The 21,207-nt window shown below is 36.8% G+C and overlaps 1 protein-coding gene across 2 annotated transcripts in view; it reads right to left on the bottom strand.

Annotated features, from left to right (window-relative positions):
• The window catches only part of CAPN5 (calpain 5), a 151,837-nt gene that overhangs the window by 58,422 nt on the left and 72,208 nt on the right, over positions 1–21,207 (bottom strand). For both annotated transcript variants that reach the window (XM_074304136.1, XM_074304137.1), the window contains one exon: positions 8,024–8,155. In XM_074304136.1, coding sequence (XP_074160237.1) covers positions 8,024–8,155 — 132 coding nt within the window. The remainder of the gene's footprint in view (positions 1–8,023; positions 8,156–21,207) is intronic.

Here is a 21,207-nt window from a genome sequence, read left to right as displayed (position 1 = left end):
TATGATGGAGTTGTATAAGGTTTTTAGACAGGACACAAAGGTCCTGGAAGGAGAAGGAAGGAAGGAAGGAAAGAAGAGAGGGAAGAAAAAGAGGGAAGGAGGAAGAGAGGGAGAAAGGGAGGAAAGGAAGGGAGGGGGGAAGGAGAGAAGGGGAGAAGGAAGGAAAAGAAAGAAAGAAAGGAAAAAAAGGAGGGAGGGAAAGAAATAAAGAGAAAAAGAAAGCAAAGAAGGAAGATCTTTCTAAGATTATTGGGCTCAGGAAAGAAGAAAATGTTGCTCTGGGATGCCCTGATCAGATGTGGGTTCTATAAGAGCTGAAAAACCACAGAATATCAGAGTAGGGAAGCACCTCAAAATGCCAGAATGTTAAAACTGGAAGGGACTTTAGAATAGAGAACATAGAAAAAGATGCTTAAAACTGAGGCCCAGAGGGGGAAACTACTTCGTTCAAAACAACTTTCACTAAACTGGACTAGCTGAAATCTGGGCTTATGGCCAATGCTTCTAAAGAAAGTCCACCTAACTCTCCTCCACACACAATTTCTCCTGTGTCCTTACCCCCTGATTACAGCTCCTGTTGGTTATGAAGGCTATAAATATTCCAAACTCCCATACATTCTGGTCAGGCTTCAGAAGAAAAGCATATACAGGAAATGCCTGTTCATTGATCAGTTTTGCCCAATTCTGATGGCAACAATCCAAATCCCTCTCCTAGACCAGCAGTTTTGCAAGAACGAAAGACAAGGCACTCATCAGCTATTTAAAAAAAAAAAAAAAAAAAGTATAGTTGTCACACTCCTCAATGCCTTCTGCACATACCGCAGAATGATCTTCCTGAATTCCTATTCCAATTATATACCCATCTGCTCCTTTAATGGCACTTGACTGCCTGAATGAAAGTCCAAATTCTCCAAATTGGAATTTGAGGCCTAACATTTGGACCCATTTCTTATCTCCCATTACTTCCTTTCATTCATTTTATATCACACCAAATTGCATTAGCCCATATCTATCCCTCATCCTACCTCCCTCACCCCAATGATTTCTTCTCATGGCCTTTGGCATGTACTGTCCGATGTTTAAAACAGCCTTATTCCCCCAATCTTTGGCTGATGGATTTCAAACCCATCCATCAAGGCTAGTTCAGATGATCCCACCAACCCCTCAGCTATAAATAATCTCTCCATCCAGGGTTTTGCTTGTTTTTCTCTAAAGTGCCATAAAACATTCCACCATAGTATTTATATCCATGTCTTATCCTTACAGTATTGTAAGTTCCTTGAGGGGAGACTTATGTTTTTTTCTTTGTGTCACCCTCAGCAACTGACATAATTACTTGTTCATTAAACGATGAAGTAATTAATTCTAATTAATTCTATTTACCCAAAGGCATTTTTATGTGAAAATTGAATAAGCTAATTAATTAATCTCTATTCTACCTCCATCCAGTCTCATTCTGTTAGCAGAAAGAATATTATGCTTGGAGTTGGAAGACATGAGGTCAAATCCCAGCCTTGCCACCTAGTAAAACATGTGACAGGAAACCAGTCATTTGCCTTTTTTATCAATAGTAAAATTAAAGGGTTGAACTAGATAATCTTAAAGGCTTCTTTCAACTCTAACTATAATTCTTTCTCCAAGTATTTAAAAGGCTGTCCTATGGAAGAGAAATTAAATTTACTTCATTTTGCCCCCCAAAGTTACAAGCAATGAATAGATACTGCAGAAGAGTGATTTTAAGGGAGAATGAAGGGAAAAGTTCCTAATTATTAGAGGTACCTTAAAATGGGTTAACCTACAAGATAAGGTTTTTATTAGGGAAAGGGGAAAATTATTTGGGAGACAAAGAGGAGAAAAAAGAAGTTCCAATGGAACATGTTTTTAAAAAACACACAGAAGAAAACAAGGGTGCACGGACAAGCAGAGAAGTAGAGATTTATAGGTTTATGTAAATCCTTTTTATATTCTTTTTTGTATAAGGAAATGTTTATGTTTGTCAAGCTTGTAATATTTTTTAAAGGAAATTTTTTTTAAAAGGGGAATGAAAAGTCATGGGAGATAATGAATTTCCCATAGCTGAACCTTTTCAGAGAGAGAATGGATGACCATGCCGACATATAAAGTAAATTCCCATTCAACTAACAGTTGAAGTCTTTCTATTCTGAGATTCTAAAATGAAATACATCTTACTAATTGTCACCAGATCAATCTCCCTGACATGCAACTTTTTGCATATCACTCCCTTTTCATGACCAATGCTAACACTTTCATCAAACCTTCTTCCAAAGTGCTTTCTTCAAAATCCCTCTTGGAATAGGTTGCACTAATAGTATGACAATCTTTTCAGAAGAGGAAGCTGAGACTGTCAGGATTCAGATAATTTAATGCAGGTTACAGCCAGGATTAAACTCAGATTTCATGACAAAAGCCCTAGTGTCTTTTCACTACTGGACTACTCACACTGAATGGCTACTTGTCCTACCCTTTCCTTCTCCATACCTCTGCACATTCCAATCCCATGCCTGCAACAGACTGAATGTCTACCCATTAAATTCATTTTCCTTCTAGGTCCAATCAGGTGTTAGATCCTTCACAAAGTCCTATCTGTGATTCCTCTCTGCCCAAGGACTTACTGTAAGATCCCTGCATTTAGCCCCTGTATTGCCTATATTCACCATGTGCATACATACATATGTGTATATGTACAAATATATACATATATATGTACTTGTACATCATTAGTGCTAGAGACAGTATTCTGCACTTAGTAGGTGCTTAATAAATACTGAAATGGATTTCCATTTGTAAAGCCACATCTCAAGTGTTATTTCTGATTAGGAATTTTGCTTTTGGTTAAACTCTACTGCCATCAAGTGGACAATGATGCTGCCAGGTGAACAATCAGGTTGGGAAGAGGAGGAGCTGGACATGTTTGACTACTTGCTTGTCTTTTACTAAAAATGCCTGAACCTAAATATTAACCAGCACAACTAATTGCTATAATTTACTGGATTAGTGCATAATTGCAGAGGAAAATTAAAGTTAACATAAAGACCTGGGTACAAATAGATACCATCCTCACTATTCCATAACTGTTATCAATCACCATTTACTTTCACCTTGTTTTTCACACATCTGAAGTGGAATGTTCCCTTCAACTTATTCCAACAATCTCTAAGTAACCTTCTTAGGGAGCAGACATGGCTTCAAGGCAGTGAATGAACTTCTGGTGATCTCTCTCTGCTAGGAGTTAAAATGCTCTCCAACCTTCTCAGTTTCTTGTTCTAGTATCATTCTTTTATGGAATTCTCTGCTCACAATAAATCAAGTACTTAAAGATTCCAGCTCTCTTCTCTGGGGGAAGATCTCTTCCCATAATCATTCTGGGAATAAAGGCTGTAATGTTCTTATCTAAAATATAATGTTCTCTGGGAGCAGGTTTCTTGGGAGGCTTCTGGAGGCAGCCTTCCTTTCAGTTCAGTTTCAATAATCATCTCAAATGCAGCCAGGAGTTAAAGTGCAAAGCCTTTATTGTCTTCAAACTCTTATCTCCTTCACTTGGGGCTCGGCTAGTTTTTCTTACAGGCCTTCTGTAGTCTTGGTTCTTCTGTGGCTTGTGACTATCCCAGACTGAATCCTGGCTTATGAATCTCCCAGAGTCGATCCTGGTTGAGGCTCCTAGCTTATATATGCTCTCTTAAAAGTGTGAATCTTGTGGAACTGTAGTACATCTAGAGAACTGTTAAGCACCCTGCTAAATAACCACTGTCTCTATCAATTCCACTGACTTAGCACCTTGTAAGAATTCTAACAAAAGGCCACAAAGGAAAAAAGAAGAAGAAAAAAGAGAGAGGAGAGAATGTAAGAAACAAAGGGGGAAATGAAATTCTTGATTATCTTTTTTTCCCCATCTTTCAGTCTTAGAAGTCAGACTAAGGAAACAATGCTCTACACAAGCAAACACTTAAATGTTTAACTTAGGATGGTAGGTAGATTGTGATCTCAGAGATCATTTAGTCCACCCCTACTATCACATTACAAATGAGGAACATTGAGATCCAGAGATTTTAAGTCCTTTGCACAAAGTCACACAAGACAGTAAGAAGCAGAGCAGCAGTTTAAAACAAATTCAGGGCTCTTATCATGATAGTACATTGCCTTGGCAAACAAAGGGAAAAGTCCAAATGTTTGGAATAGTCACTCTTCTCACAGAATGATCGATATGTTCCTAAGTCCTTCTCTACATTTTTTCTTCAACCTATATTTCTCCTACGTAAATGAGACTGCAGATAAAGTCAGGCTCATGGAATCCTGAAATGAGTACTTGTGGGCAGAACAGTTCTATCCAAAATTCACATCCTCCAAGTCTTTGAACCCCAAGAGCTTTTGCCATTTTCCAGAAATAGCCTGAAATCCACTTAACACTGGGAGATAATTGACCCTCTGTCATTCTGAATTTCAACTTTCCTCCCCAAATTACAATTATTATGATATTTATGAAGCTTCATTACTTCACTTTTCAACATCTCAGATTTTCCATCTATAAAATGAGAAGCTTGGGCTACATGATCTTGAAAGTCTAAAATCTGTGACAATAATTAATGTTATCTTGTAGTTTCATCACACAACACAAGTGAAATTCCAATTCTCCTCTATTTTGAATAATAATAGCAGCTCGAGGCTCTTTGTTTACAATAACTCTAAGGCAGTTAATTTAACTATTACAACTTTTATGTTCCAGGGGAGGCAACTAAGGTTAAGAAAGTTAAATAAGTTGTTTAGGGTCACAGAGTCAGTATATGCTGGGGACAGGACTTGAACCCACATATTAACTATTCCATGATAGCTCTCATATGCAAGTATTATTATCTTTACTTTATGGAAGATAAAACTGTGATGCAGAAAAAGTAAACTTTGGATTCCATAGCTAAGAAATGCAATGGCCAAGTCCTAAGATTATTTCCTAATTAACTTGTAATAAAGCTTATTTATATATAATTGTTTCCTTATTGTCATTCCCATTAGATTGTAAGCTCCTTGAAAACAAGGAAGGACTATCTTTTGTCTCTTTGGGTATGACCCTGCACTCAGCACAGCACATGGCACATAGCAGGTATTTAATAAATACTTATTGATCAACTGAACCCAATGTTCACTCTATCAAGCTGCTTTTCCTTAGAACATTTCCATACTAATTATTTAACAGGCAGATACATTTTGGTTTAGAAACATGAACTTATTTTATTACTACAAGTCTGGCCCAAATTGCTTAAGAGATTTGTCCTGGCAAAAAAGCCAGGATTAGAACTTTAAAAAAAACAAAAACAAAAACAATATTATTTTATTTTTCCAATTACATGTAAAGACAGTTTTCAACATTTATTTTTGTAAGATTTTTGAATTCCTTTTTTTTTTTTCTCCTTCCACCCCCAGGACAAGCAAGCAATCTGATATGGGTTATGTATATACAATCATTTAAAATGCATTTCCAGACTAGTCACGTTGGGAAAGAAAAATCAGAACAAAAGGGGAAAATTCTGAGAAATAAATATCAAAACTCCCCATCTCCCCAAAAAAGGAAACATTATGCTTTGATCTATATTCAATCTCCATAGTTCTCTCCCTGATGCAGATGGTATTTTCTATCCCAAGTCTATTGAAATTGTCTTGGATCATTGCATTGCTGAGAAGAATGAAGTCTATCAGAGCTGATCATCACACAATCTTACTGTTACTGTGTATAATGTTCATCTCACTCAGCATCAGTGCAGGTAAGTCCAGGCTTTTCTGAAACCAGCCTGCTGGTCATTTCTTATAGAAGAATAATATTCCATTACATTCATATACCACAACTTATTCATCCATTCCCCAGTTAATGGGCATCCATTCAATTTCTAATCTCTTGCCACCACAAAAATTGCTGCTCCAAACATTTTTGTTCATGTACGTCCTTTCTCCTTTTTTATGATCTCTTTGAGATACAGACCTAGTAATGACGCCACTGGATCCAAGGGTATACACAATTCCTTTGGGCCTTGGGCATAGCTCCAAATTGCTCTGCAGAATGACTGAATAAATTCACAACTCCACCAACAATGAATTTCACACATCTCCTCCAACATTTATTGTTATCTTTTCCTGTCAATCAATCTGTGTGAGGTCGTACCTCAGAGTTGCTTCAATTTGTATTTTTCTAATCAATAATGAGTGAGAGCATTTTTTCATATGACTAGAGTTGGCTTTTATTTCTTCACCTAAAAATTGTCTATTCCTATCCTTTGACCATTATCAATTGGGAATGACTTGTATTCTTATATATTTGACTAAGTTCTCTATATATTTTAGAAATGAAGATTTTAACAGAAACACTAGCTGTAAAATTTTTTCCCCAACTTTCTGCTTCCCTTCTAATCTTGACTGCATTGATTTTGTTTGTGCAAAAGCTTTTTAATTTAACATAATCAAAATAATCCATTTTGCATTTCATAATGTTCCCTAGGTCTTCTTTGGTCATAAATTCCTCCCTTCTCCAAAGATCTGACAGGTAAACTATCCCTTGCTCTCATATAGTATGGGATTAGAAGCTTTTCCATTAGAAGCTTCTCCCAAATATCTTATCTCTGCATCCACTCACTCTGTATGGTCATACAAGCAATGAAGGTCAAGCCTAGGCAAGATTTATTGGGCTGCTCACTTTATTTTCTGCTCATTCACTGGTCTACTCTGACTTCATACCAGCTGCCTTTTCCCCTCCTGAGTAACTTTTAATTTTATGATTCATCTACTCCTCTGCCTTCTAATTCCTTCTTTTTGTTTTGTTTTCCTTTATTAATTTGAGAGTAGGAATTGTTTTATTTCCTTGTTTTTGAATCAGCCCTACCTCTTTCCCAAAGCTTGGTTCATAGTAATGGCTCATTAAATGATCTGTCTATCCAGCCATACCAATGGGGTGAAAGCCTGGGGCCCTGATTGGTGAAAGCCATACCAAGAGCTTCAGGGATGGAATAGGATCCCAATTGATGAAACCCATTGCAAGGAAGATGAAAACCATAACAAAAAAGGGTGAAAGTCACAACAATGGGGTACAAGTCATTACAAGAACACAATGTCCAACAAATAACCTTGTGTGTGTCTAGGAACTCAAACTGATCAGCACATAGCCTTGAGCATTTGAACATCCAACACCTGCCTTGACCTTGCAGTCCTGGGAATCAAGCCCAATTCTCAAGCAGTAAATCAAAACATTAGCTTAACCACATTAATATATGTATATATATGACACTCTCTAATTCCTCCTCTCTCTGGCTGATTTCTATAATTGCCATGGGACTTATGGGGGGGAGGGAAGGGCTTGAGAGGAGGCATTGAATAAGTTTGGCTACTGCCACAGATAGACCCCAGGTAAGTAATCCAGATGATTATTAAATTACTTATATAATCACAATAGAGCTCCTGGCCTCTTTCTTCAGTACTGAACTTGTCCCTTGATTAGGGGTTTCCTGAATTGGGGAATTTCAGACCCTATACCATCTTTCTATCTAGTCATCATCTATATATCCATCCTTGTTGATCCATCCATCCAGTCATCATTTATATATCTACATATCCATCTATGCTATAGTGCATAGAACCCTAGGTCTGGAGTCAGGAAAACCTGAGTTCAAATCTGACCTCAGACACTTCTTGGAAGCATGATCTAGGCAAGTCACTTGATCTCTTTCAATTTCTTCAACTGTAGAATGAGAGTAATAAAAACACCTATCTTATAGGGTTAGTATGATCTTCAAATGGGATAACATTATAATATTGTAAATCTGTGCTATATAAATGATAATTCCCTTCTCCCCCTTCCTTCCTCTCTCCCTTCCTTTGCCTTTTCTTCCTTCCTTCGTTCGTTCCTTCGTTCGTTCGTTCGTTCGTTCCTTCCTTCCTTCTTTCCCTCTTTCCTTCACAGCTTAGGTATATGCTAAGATTTCTTCAGGAAATAAGCCCAGGCCCAGTCAGTCTCAGCAAACTACCTTACCTTCTGCCACAAGGACTCCCGTGAAGCCAAAGCTGAGCAGGCAGCCACAAACCAGCAGTTTCCCACCTGGCCCTGGTGCAAGTCATGAGAACTGATGCCATCCACAAAGAGGCGAGGGTTCTCACAGATGTCCTATAAGAAACAAGATAAAAGTAAATAATGTGAGAGAAAGAAAAAGAATTGCTGTGACCAATCTATTAAAAAAAATTGCAAAGCCCCTCTCCAGAATGCTCATGTGAAAAATAGAAGTATGGAAAACAGAATCTGTAACTTCAGCAGCACTGAGGCTAACTCCTCAAAACCTGTTATCTTAGGTCTTGATGTCTCTCCCAAGTTCTAGTTGTTTATTTTTTATTAGTTCTGGCTTAATTCCATCTGCATATTCTGCCACCATCCCACAACTGTCCAAAATTGAAGTCATCTTTCCTTCAAAATATATTCATTGTCCTGAATCTCCATTTGAGTTATGGGTACCATCATTCTTCCAGTCACCCTGGCTTAAAACCTTACAATTATCTTTGACTCTTCTCTTTCCCTTTCACTCAGAGTCAATCGCTAATCTTGTGACTTTTTCTACAATGTCATTCCAGCCTCCTATTTTCTGCTTCTACTTCCCCATGTCAGATCTTCATCATCCCATTCCTAACGTACATCCTTGCCTCCAGTCTCTACATTTTCTTAATCTATCCTTCACATACTGCCTAAATTATCTTCCGAAGAAATCTCACTTCTGTGTTTAAGAAATTTTATTGTCTCCATACTGCTACAGAATGAAATACAAACTTCATAGGCAGGAATTAAAAGATCAGTCACAATAGGATCCAACATAGCTTTCTAGACTTTATCTTCCTTGATTCTCCTTAATGCACACTATGTGGCTGGATTCTTTTTGACCACTCCCCAAACAGTTTAGATACTCTAAACTGACAAGTGACTTAACAATAATTGCAATTAATTATATACTAATGGATTGATTAAATAACTGAAATAATTCACTTCAACAACATAACTTTATTAAGTATCTGCTGTATGTTTATTAAGGGGGAAAATAAAATTTAAATAAGATATACTTCTCATCCTCATTTAACTTATAGCCTAGCTAGAATCAGCAAATCAGGATTCTAATTCTACTATTTTATTGTCCTCTAAAAGCTTGGCATTACTGCAAAAGTCTATGGGTAGACTAGATATTCCTCTGCTAAATAACCACAGAAAATCTTACAATCATTAGGTCAAACTATGGACATTTTATAATCAACTATCTAGTAACACTTTACTAATTTCTCCAAATATTCTATAACCTTCACACAGCTGCTGAGAATCACTGGTTCTACTATCACACCTCCATTATCCTCCCAACTTTGTGTAACTTCATTTATCTTGCCTATTTGGTATTACTCTCATTTAACATTTTTTTTTTGTTTTTTTTTCAAAAGAAAAAGATATATTCAGTCTAATGCAGTTTGAAAAGAAGCTGCCTGGAGCAGTTCAAATTTGGCCTCAGACATTTAACACTTCCTAGTAACCTTGAGCAAGTCACTTAACCCCAACTGCCTCAGGGGAAAAAAAAGAAGAAAAGAAAGAAAAAAGAAAAAGAAAAGAAGCTGTGTAACAGTCATAAGAAATAAAACTATGTCTTGATTAAGGAGAAATGACAGTGCTCTGGGTAAATTCTTCAACACTGGTAACAGGTCTGCTACTTTCACACAGTAAAAGTACAATGCTTCTTGAGTGCATTTATCATAGACTATTTTTTTTTCCCCTGAGGCTGGGTTAAGTGACTTGCCCAGGGTCACACAGCTAGGAAGTGTTAAGTGTCTGAGACCAGATTTGAACTCCTGAATTCAAGGCTGGTGCTCTATCCACTGCGCCAGCTAGCTGCCCCTATCATATACTATTATTAGTTATTCTCTGTGAATAACTTTCAACTACCTTACTAGGAAGAGCTCAGAAGGCAGAGATCAAGTCTTAGCAAAATTTGGTCTCTTTCCAACAATGAATTTATGTAATTAATGCTAATTAATAAAAGTGCTTAAATAATACTAATGAATCAAAAAGCAAAAGATAGCAGTGTGTTATATATAGAAACAACACTCAAATTTAAAGTCGGTAAATCTGCATTCAAATCTCAGCTCTACTTCTTTGGACATCTTTCAGTAACTAGACCACAGGAATTGGTTAATAATAGCTGACATGGAGCAGGTTATACCCATTATCTCATTTGATATTCACATGAAGGCCATAAAGGGGGCTACAAGTCATATCTATTATTTTTTAGAGGGGGAAAGTGAAGATCAGAGTTTAAGTGACTTATCCACAGCATAAAGTTGGCAAAATATTTTAAAAGGAGATTTGAATCCAGGTTTCTCACAACTCCAAGTCAACCTCCCATTAATATCTATAAGGTCTTTGCCAAGCTCTATTTCTGGAGAGGAAAAGGAAAGGAAAAAGTATTTATCAGATGCCTATCCTGTGTCAAGAATTTTGCTAAAAGTGTTTTATAAGTATTAACTCTCTCTCATTGAATCCTCCCAATAACCTGACAAGTTGAATGCTGTTATTACTCTCATTTCAGAGTTAAGGAAACTGAGTTAGTTAGAAGTTAAGTGTGACTTTTCCCAGTATCATTATCTCAACTCAGCTCTTCCTGAGTCTGAATCCAGTATTGAAACTGGAAAACAGTTTTCAGTTTCAGTCTATGAAACTAAAAAGATAGTCAAATCCTTCTCTTATTTTACCAAACGAAGCCAAAAGGGGATACAGAATGAGCCTGTGTATAGAATGGGTATGTGCCTATGTTGATCATGGTTGTGAGTCACGTGAGGAATCATCACGTGAGGAGTCACCACGTGAGGAGTCACCAAGGAGTACTCAAGGAAAAAGAAAATAAAGAATGCCCACCAAGGGTTTCCATTCCATAGAGATCCAAGCATGGTCATGGACTGGGCTGATAAGCAGAGAAGACACAAACTGCTAAACTACACCACATACTTTTGGCTCAGCTTAACCCAGCAGACAAAAAGCCCCCAACAACGCAAAAAAGGACTTTTATTTGCAGAAGGTACATGTACTCTGTGTAAAGTCCAAATGCCCAGATGGGATCCATTGAGCAGGCAAAGCAACAGTTCCATGCCTGTCTGATACTCCCTCCTCTATGTGCAAAGGCTTAGTCTAATTGTGAACAAATGTATGTACTGAGAAAAAGTCATGGAGAGAAGGAGATAAAGAGAAACAGAAGCTGGCAAGAAGATACATACTGAGAACTAAAGAGAGACATAATTTTTGATAAGCGTTTGATCTTTTGAGACATATGGGAAATTAACAAATGTAAAAAGCTTAAAATTTCAATGACTTTTAGGATACTACATATAAGACAAAAAATCATTCCTTCATAGATGAATGGTCGAAGAACAAAAGTAAACAGTTATCAAAAAATGAATAGCAAATAATTAATAACCACATGAAAGACTATTTCAAAACAATAATAAGAGAAAAAAATTAAACTCTCAAGGTTTCTACTCATTCTCAGCAAATTAGAAGAGATCACAAAAGGGAATGCTCAATATCAGGAGGATTCTGGGAAGACAGAAATACTAAAAGTGTTATTAGTGGAAGTATAAATTGATCCAGTAATTCTGGGGAAAGAAATTTGGAATTATGTTAAGTAATTAAAATATCCCACGTCTGTACCATTTGACCTAGAAATATCCAGAAGGTTAAGGATAGAAAGAAAGATCTCATATATACCAAAATATTTACGTGAGAACTTTTTGTGAAATGGAAATAGAAACAAGATAAATACATCTATTAGTTGTGGACTGACTAAATAGAATATCATACTCAAAAATAAGAAATAATGAACATTAAGAACACTGGAAATCATAGCAAGTACAAAATGAAATAATCAAAACTAAGAACACTGTACACAATTACTAAAATAATATAAATGGAAATAACAGCAAGCATGGAAATTCAATGCTGAATAATAAGAATTTCTTTTTTTTTATTAATTTTATAATTATACATTTTTGACAGTATATATGCATGAGTAATTTTTTTATAACATTATCCCTTGTATTCATTTTTCCAGATTTTCCCCTCCCTTCCTCTACTCCCTCCCTTAGATGACAGGCAATCCCATACATTTTACATGTGTTACAGTATAACCTAGATATAATATATGTGTGTAAATACCATTTTCTTGTTGCCCGTTAAGGATTGGATTCCAAAAGTATAAGTAACCTGGGTAGATAGACAGTAGTGCTAATATTTTATTCAATTCCCAGTGTTCCTTCTCTGGGTGTAGTTGTTTCTGTCCATCATTGATCAACTGGAAGTGAGTTGGATCTTCTCTATGTTGAAGATATCCACTTCCATCAGAATACATCTTCATTCAGTATTGTTGTTGAAGTGTATTGTGATCTCCTGGTTTTGCTCATTTCACTCAGCATCAGTTGTAAGTCTCTCCAAGCCTCTCTGTGTTCCTCCTGCTGGTCATTTCTTACAGAGCAATAATATTCCATAACCTTCATATACCATAATTTACCCAACCATTCTCCAATCGATGGACATCCATTCATCTTCCAGTTTCTAGCCACTACGAAAAGAGCTGCTACCAACATTTTGGCACACACAGGTCCCTTTCCCCTCTTTAGTATTTCTTTGGGATATAAACCCAGTAGTAGCACTGCTGGATCAAAGGATATGCACAGTTTGATAACTTTTTGGGCATAGTTCCAGATTGCTCTCCAGAATGGCCGGATTCTTTCACAACTCCACCAACAATGTATTAGTGTCCCAGTTTTCCCACATCCCCTCCAACATTCATCATTATTTGTTCCTGCCATCTTAGCCAATCTGACAGGTGTGTAGTGATATCTCAGAGTTGTCTTAATTTGCATTTCTCTGATCAGTAGTAATTTGGAACACTCTTTCATATGAGTGGAAATAGTTTCAATTTCATTATCTGAAAATTGTCTATTTATATCCTTTGACCATTTATCCATTGGAGAATGGTTTGATTTCTTATAAATTAGGATCAATTCTTTCTATATTTTGGAAATGAGACCTTTATCAGAACCTTTAACTATAAAAATATTTTCCCAATTTGTTACTTCCCTTCTAATCTTGTTTGAATTAGTATTGTTTGTACAGAAACTTTTTAGTTTGATGTAATCAAAATCTTCTATTTTGTGATCGATAATGATCTCTAGTTCTCCTCTGGTCATAAATTCCTTCCTCCTCCACAGGTCTGAGAGGTAGACTATCCTCTGTTCCTCTAATCTATTTATGATCTCATTCTTTATGACTAAATCATGGACCCATTTTGATCTTATCTTGGTATATGGTGTTAAGTGTGGGTCTATATCTAATTTCTGCCATACTAATTTCCAGTTTTCCCAACGTTTTTTTTTTTTTCAAATAATGTATTTTTATCCCTAATGTTGGTATCTTTGGGTTTATCAAACACTCGATTGCTATAGTTGTACCCTTTTTTGTCCTTTGTACCTAATCTGTTCCATTGATCGACGGTCTATTTCTTAGCCAATACCAAATGGTTTTGGTGACTGCTGCTATATAATATAGTTTTAGATCAGGTATACCTAGACCACCTTCATCTGACTTTTTTTTTCATTAATTCCCTTGAAATTCTCGACCTTTTATTCTTCCATATGAACTTTGTTGTTATTTTTTCTAGGTCACTAAAATAGTATCTTGGGAGTCTGATTGGTATAGCACTAAATAAATAGATTAGTTTGGGGAGTATTGTCATCTTTATTATATTCGCTCGGCCTATCTATGAGCACTGGATGTCTTTCCAATTATTTAATCCGACTTTATTTTTGTGGCAAGGGTTTCGTAATTTTACTCATATAATTCCTGACTTTTCTTTGGTAGATGGATTCCCAAATATTTTATACTCTCAACATTTGGTTGGAATGGAATTTCTCTTTGTATCTCTTGCTGTTGCATTTTGTTGGTGATGTATAAAAATGCTGAGGATGTATGTGGATTTATTTTTTACTCAGCAACTTTGCTAAAGTTGTGAATTATTTCTAATAACTTTTTATTAGAATCTCTGGGGTTTTCTAAGTATACCATCATATCATCTGCAAAGAGTGACAGTTTGATTTCCTCATTACCTACTCTTATTCCTTTAATCTCTTTCTCGACTATTGCTGAGACTAACATTTTTCTAATACAATATTGAATAGTAATGGTGATAGTGGGCAACCTTGTTTCACTCCTGATCTTACTGGGAAAGGTTCCAGTTTATCTCCATTGCATAAATAATAAGAATTTCTGAGCTTTGTCCCTAAAGTTGTAAAAATGAATCTCCCTCCCTTTTCTAGGAAGACTTATACAACTTGATACAATGTGAAATGAGCTGAACTTAAAGAACATTGTACATAGCAATATTATAACAATGATCATCTGTGAAAGATCCAGCTACTGTGAGGTATCACTTCATATCCATCAGAGTGGTAAATATGACAAAAAAGCAAAATGTTGGATGCTTAAGGAAATGTGAGAAAACTAGGACATTAATGCATTGTTGGTAAAGTTTTGAACTGATTCAATCACTCTGGAGAGAAATTTGGAATTATGCTCAAAGGGCTATAAAACTGGGCACACTCTTTGATCCAGAAATATCACTGCTTTGTCTATAAGCCCAAAAAAGGGAAAAGGACCTATTTGTACAAAAATATTTATGCCAGCTCTTTTTGTGGTGGCTAAGAAGTGGAAATCAAAGGGATGTCCATCAATTGGGGAATGGCTAAATAAGCTGTGGTATATTATTGTGACAGAATATTATTGTATTGTACAAAATAATAAGCAGGATGATTTCAGAAAAATCTATACTTAAATTAACTGATACAAAGTGAAGTGACCAGAATCAGGAGAATATTATACACAATCACAGCAATATTGTTGGATGAAGACTGTGACTGTCTTAACTATTCTCAGTAGTGTAATGATCTAAGACAATACCAAAAGTCTAAAGATGGAGCATACTACCCATCTCCAGAAAAAGAATTGATTTTGATCAAATACAGACTGAAGTATGTTATTTTTCACTTTCTTTTATTTGAGTCTTCTTGAACAAAACGACTACTATGGAAAAGTTTTACAAAATTTTGTTAATCAATATCTGATTGCTTGCTGTCTCAGGGATAGGGGAAGGGAAGATCAGAGGAAGAGATAAGATCTGGAAATCAAAGCTTTAAATAAAGATATTTTTAAAACTGGAAAAATATGAATTATAAAAGAAAAAAACACTCTCTGGCTGCCTTTAAGTCTCAGTTCAAGTGTTACCTCACAGGAGGCTTTTCTTGGCCTTCCTCTCCAAAGTTACTTTCCTTGTACTCTATATTTATCTTATCTGTTCTGATTCAAAGATGTTTCCCTCATTAGGATGTAAACTCTGATTTTTAACTTGTTTCCCTGGATCTGAGCGATGTTTGGAGTACACTAAGTGCTTAATCAATTCTGGTTGACTATATAAGGAACTGAGAATGTTTAGCTTAGAGATAAGAAAAACTTGAGAGGTCAAGGAAGTTGTCTTCAACTGTTTGAACTGATTTTTTCTGTTCTGATTTATAGGGGTTATCTCCTCCATGAGAATCTAAGCTTATTTTTTTCCTCTATTCTCAGAGTTTAACACAGTGCTTAGCACATAGCAAATGCTTCATAAATTGTGGTTGATTGATTAAAGGGGCTATTTGTGTTTAGTCTGGGATTGAAAAGACTTAGAGAAGTCCAGATACTTTTCATCAAGTATTTGGACCATGATGTAGAAAGAGGATCAGTCTTATTTAGCTCTAAACTAAGATTAGAACTAGAAGCAACAGATGGTAAAAATGCCAAGGAGACAAATTTAGGCTTGATATCAGGGAAAACTTCCTTATAGTTAGAGCTGGCCAAAAGTAGAATGAGCAATTTTGGAGGACAGTGACCCTTCTTAATTTGGGGTCTTTCTTTGAACAAAGACTGGAAAACTACTCATTAGGTAAGATTATAGAGGAAATTCTTGATAAGATCTGGACTGTATGGCCATGATGTCCCTTAGAAATCTGTGTCCTTAAAAAAGAAAAAAAGAAATCTGTGTCCTTCATGTCTGCATGAACATCAAACTACTTCAGGATCTGGTGAAAACCACCTCTTCAACCCCCAAGTAAACTATGATGATAAACTTAATGATAAGGTCATGACGTTTCTTCCATTCTCATCTTCTCTATGTGTTGTTTTATGATCCTGAGATAGAAGCTCAAACTGTAAGCCTCAATTTCCTTCTCTGGAAAATAAGGATAATTATATCTGTTTACCTACCCACATAGTAGTGAGAGAGCATTGTGAACCTCAAAGCACAACAGAAATATTATTATCTTGTTCTTGAATGAATTTTTAAAAGTTTTTATTAAGCATCTATTATGTGCCAAGTAAAATGTAAGTAAAAAAAAAAAAAGTAAAGTAAATAGAAAAATAAGATAATCCCTTTTCTCATGGGGCTTAAATTCTAATGAAAGAGACAATATATATGGAAAGTTTTAATTGCAAGTCAAATGGAAAAGTCCCATGATTCTTTGAGTGTAACAGTAAAGTGGCACTTCAACTAATAAAACCATATCAGTTACTGACGTTGAGCCATTTGACAGTGCCAAGGCAAGAATTTTTTCCCTGGGACTACAGTTTCCTGAGACTGCAGCATCTACAGGAGCAGTTGCAAGGCTACATCTCATAGGGACTGCTATTCAGGCTAATGGCATCAGGTAGTGGGCTTGTGGTATCACTATTCATTCCTGGGTTCTAAGAGCCTCATGAAGCTATTTCCATCAGGGTTTATAGGGAAAAGCAATTGAAGTAGTGGTGATAGTTTGACCTTTCTTACTCACACATGCTGTTTTCTGTCTTTCAACTAGAGTAGCTCAAACTCCCTTAGGGTGGCAGTTGGTTAGGTTGACTGGCTCCTTTTGCATAATAGTTGCTTTTCTGGATGATGGTTGTGAGAACTGGGCTGGAAGGGGACCAGTGATAAGCTACCACTCCCAGAGCTCTTGGGCTTATCTGATTAGAGGTAGCATCTGTAGGTAATCAAGAAGATAGGTCCCTTCTCCGAATGATTTCTCTCCTCATTGATGGTTATAGCAATGGACTAAGAGCAGGTCTGGTACTTTGGGGTACAGTATTCCCAAAGCTCCTGGATTCAGGGTCTTGGATTGTCTCCATCAGGGTTTAAGAAAAGATAGTGGTCTCTCCTCCAACCCTGAACTTCATACATTGGAAATACTATTTGAACCTATGGCATTTCCCTCTGACTAGATAGCTCCTTCCAGAATCTCCATTTAAAAAGGTTGCCCAGCTTATATATCCCAAAGAGATATTAAAGAAGGGAGAGGGACCCACATGTGAAAAAATGTTTGTGGCAGCCCTTTTCATAGTGGCTAGAAACTGGAAATTAAATGGATGCCCATCAATTGGAGAATGGCTGAATAAATTGTGGTATTTGAATAATATGGAATATTATTGTTCTGTAAGAAATAACCAGCAGGATGAATAGAGAGAGGCTTGGAGAGACTTATATGAACTGATGCTGAGTGAAATGAGCAGAACCAGGAGATCATTATACACTTCAACAACAAAACTACATGATGATAAATTCTGATGGCCGTGGCTCTCTTCAACAATGGGAGGATCCAAATCAGTTCCAACTGATCTGTAATGAACAGAACCAGCTACACCCAGAGAAAGAACACTGGGAAATGAGTGTGAACCACAACATAACATTTCCACTCTTTCTGTTATTGTTTGCTTACATTTTTGTTTTTTCTTTTCAGGTTATTTTTACCTTCTTTATAAATCTGATCTTTCTTGTGCAACAAGATAACTGTATAAATTATATACATATATTGTATTTAACATATACTTTAACATATTTAACATATATGGGACTACCTGCCATCTAGGGGAGGGGGTGGAGGGAAGGAGGGGAAAAAGTTGAAACAGAAGTTTTTGCAAGGGTTAATGTTGAAAAATTACCCATGCATATGTTTTATAATTTAAAAAAGAGTCAATTACCAAAAAAAAAAAAAAAAAAAAATTGCCCAAGTCAGCAATGTGAGGATCTGAATAGTGACTGTGTGAAAGGAGGAAAAGAAATGAAAGTAAAAGAACATATGAGTTTTAATGCAAAAAAAGGTAACAACTGATTAGAAATGCAACCCAATAAACATTTATTAAATGCTAATTATGATAAAAGATAGTTTCAGAGAAACCTGGCCAGACTTGTATAAACTGATGCAAATTGAAGTGAGCAGAGCTTAGAAAATAATCTATTCAGTAACAATACAGTAAAATCAAGTAGGTTTGGAAAACTTAGTAACTCTATTCCACAGAATGATCAGCCACAATTCTAGAGATCCTGTGATGAAGCCTGCTACTCCAGTCCTGACAGAGGAATAAACTCAAAGAAGAGAACAAAAGTCTTAACTATTCTCCTGACCTCCAGTCTTGCATGTGCAACTGCCTGCTAGATATATCAAACTAGATATCTTTTCCTACCAAACCGTCTCTTTTTAAAATTTCCCTATAATTGTTGAGGGTACTGCCATTCACCCAGTCACCAGGGCTCAAAATTTAAGTATCATCCTTGACTTCTTACTCTCTTGAAATCCTCATCTCCAATCATTCACCAAGTCCTATTGATTTCTATCTTCCTGACATACCCTTCCTCTTCTCTAATACTGACATCACTGTCATGTAAACCCTCATGTCTAAATTAATGCAGTAGCCTGCTGGTGGGTCTGCCTGCCTCAAGTCTCTCCCCACTCCAATCTATCATCTACTCGGCTGTCAAACTGATTTTGTTGATCTTAGCAAGTTTGACTAAGTCACTGTTCTATTCAATACATTCCAGAATCTCCCTATTTTTTAGAATCTCTAGAATCAAACAGAAAATCCTGTTTGGTTTTTAAAACTCTCCACAAACTGGCCCCTTACACTTTCTAGTCTTCTTACACCTTATCCTTTCCCATGGAGTCTGACCCTAGAAACTCTAGACATTTTCCCTTGTTGCCATCCATGCCCAGAATGCTCTGCCCATGTCAACTCCATCTCTTGGATTCTGTGGCTTGTTTCAAACCCAAATAAAGTTACATCTTGTGCAAGAATCCTTTCACAATCCCCCTTAATGCTAATGTGTTCCCTCAGTAGACTATCTCCAGTTCATCATCCTATATATAATTCATTTGTATATAGGGGGTTTGCATGTTGATTTCCCATAAGATTGTGAGTGCCTTGAGGCCAAGTTCTGTCTTTTGCTTTGGGTTATATTCCCATAAGTCGGCACAGTACCTGCACATCTGTTGTTGAGTCCTTTCTGTCATGTCTGATTCTTTATGACTTCATTTCGAGTTTTCTTGGCAAAAATACTGAAGTGGTTTGCCATTTCCTTCTCTAGTTCATTTTACAGATGAGGAAACTGAGGCAAACAAGATTAAGTGACTTGGCAGGGTCACAGATTTGAGTTCACAGGAATGAGTTTCTGACTCCAGAATTCTAGTCACTGTGCCACCTAACTACCTGGCATATAACAATCCCTTAATTGATGCTAGTGACTAACTGATTAACTAGACCTGGGCCAATGCAAAAGTGTTTTGCTTGTCTATACATATGTACCACAAGGGTTTTCCCTTCCATTAAAGGGAGAAATGGGAAAGAGAATATAAATGTTTATTAGTTAAAAAAAAATAAGTTAAATTTAAAAAAATATTTAAGGATCAACGTTATGTCTGGACAATTATCCACAAGTTATGTGATATAGAATGATCCAGTTACAATCCAGTTTATTTATTGACATCTCAAAGATATTTGGGGATCTATATTTGTGGTTTGGGGATTTGTCATCTGTTAGTTATGAAAGACCACAAGCTCCTGATTTATATTTCTAGCCATCGGGGCCTGTCTCACTAAGTATTTTGTAAATGCTAAACTTTCACAGCTATTTGTGGCGTCCCAGACTCAGCTTTGTTCTATGCCAACCAGAGAGACATACCATACTGGGGGGCTGGGACAGAGGGAAGGAACAAAGAATAAGCATTTACATAGCACTTACTATGTGCCAGGTACTGTGCTAAGTGTTTTTTAAAAATATTATCTAATTCAATCCTCCCAACAACCCAGGGAAATAGGTGCTCTTGTTATCTCAAATCTACAGTTGAGGAAGCTGAGGCAAACAATGGTTAAGTGACTTGCCCAGGATCACACAGCCAGGGAGTGTCTGAGGCTGAATATTAACTCAAGTCTCCCAGGCTCCAGGATCAGCGCTCTACTAGTCTATCCTAACTGCCTCAGAGATGTAGCCCACATCCTTTTATCCCAATTCTAGTGTTCTTTGCATGACCATAGAAAGTAAACAGCACAATATATGAAAGAGGGTGCTATAGTGAAAAGAATTTGATTTGGAGTCAAAAGTTTTAGGTTGTAACTTTTTGCAATACTACCTATTGCCTATGTGACTTTGACATGTCACTCCATTCCCCCCAGTGAGAGGACTAGAACAGAGTATCTCCAGGTTCCTCATCTCTACACCCTATGGTCCTACCTACCAAGAAACATGTATGTGTGTGTATGCATAGGTAGAGACATACATGCATGATTGTTAGATAGAAAGAAAGATGGACACATAGACAGGCAGACTGATGGATGTTTTAGATAGGAAGGTAGATAGACAGAGAGACACTGATTTCACAACTCGGATTTACACCTTCTGGGTGCTAAGGGAGAGGGGAAGAAGTGAAAGAAATAGACAAAGGAAAGAAGAGAGAAACAAAGGGCTCTGAAATAGGCTCATTCCATTCTTCAAAAGACAAACAAGTCAAGAGAGGGAGTGAGGAAAGAAAAGGAGGAAAGAAAAATGAAAAGAAATGGGAAGAGGAAAGTAGTAACAGGGAACAGCTTCTGAACTTCTCCAAATTGAAAGGAGAGGGAGGAACAAAGATAAGAAACAGGAAACTAAGAAAACTTGAGAGTGGACACAGGAGGAAAGGCCTGGCTCTCTTGTGGTGCTCATGGCAGCTCAGGAGAAAGGGGCTGAGAGGGGAAGGTCTAAAAGGGCAGCGAGGCTCCACATGCACACTCTCTGGCCTGGTGACTATTTACAGTAGGCTCCTTATAAGTGAAACTGA

Source organism: Sminthopsis crassicaudata, chromosome 3, assembly GCF_048593235.1.
Source record: "Sminthopsis crassicaudata isolate SCR6 chromosome 3, ASM4859323v1, whole genome shotgun sequence".
Lineage (NCBI taxonomy): Eukaryota > Metazoa > Chordata > Mammalia > Dasyuromorphia > Dasyuridae > Sminthopsis > Sminthopsis crassicaudata.
This window is presented reverse-complemented; position numbering and strand designations above follow the sequence as displayed.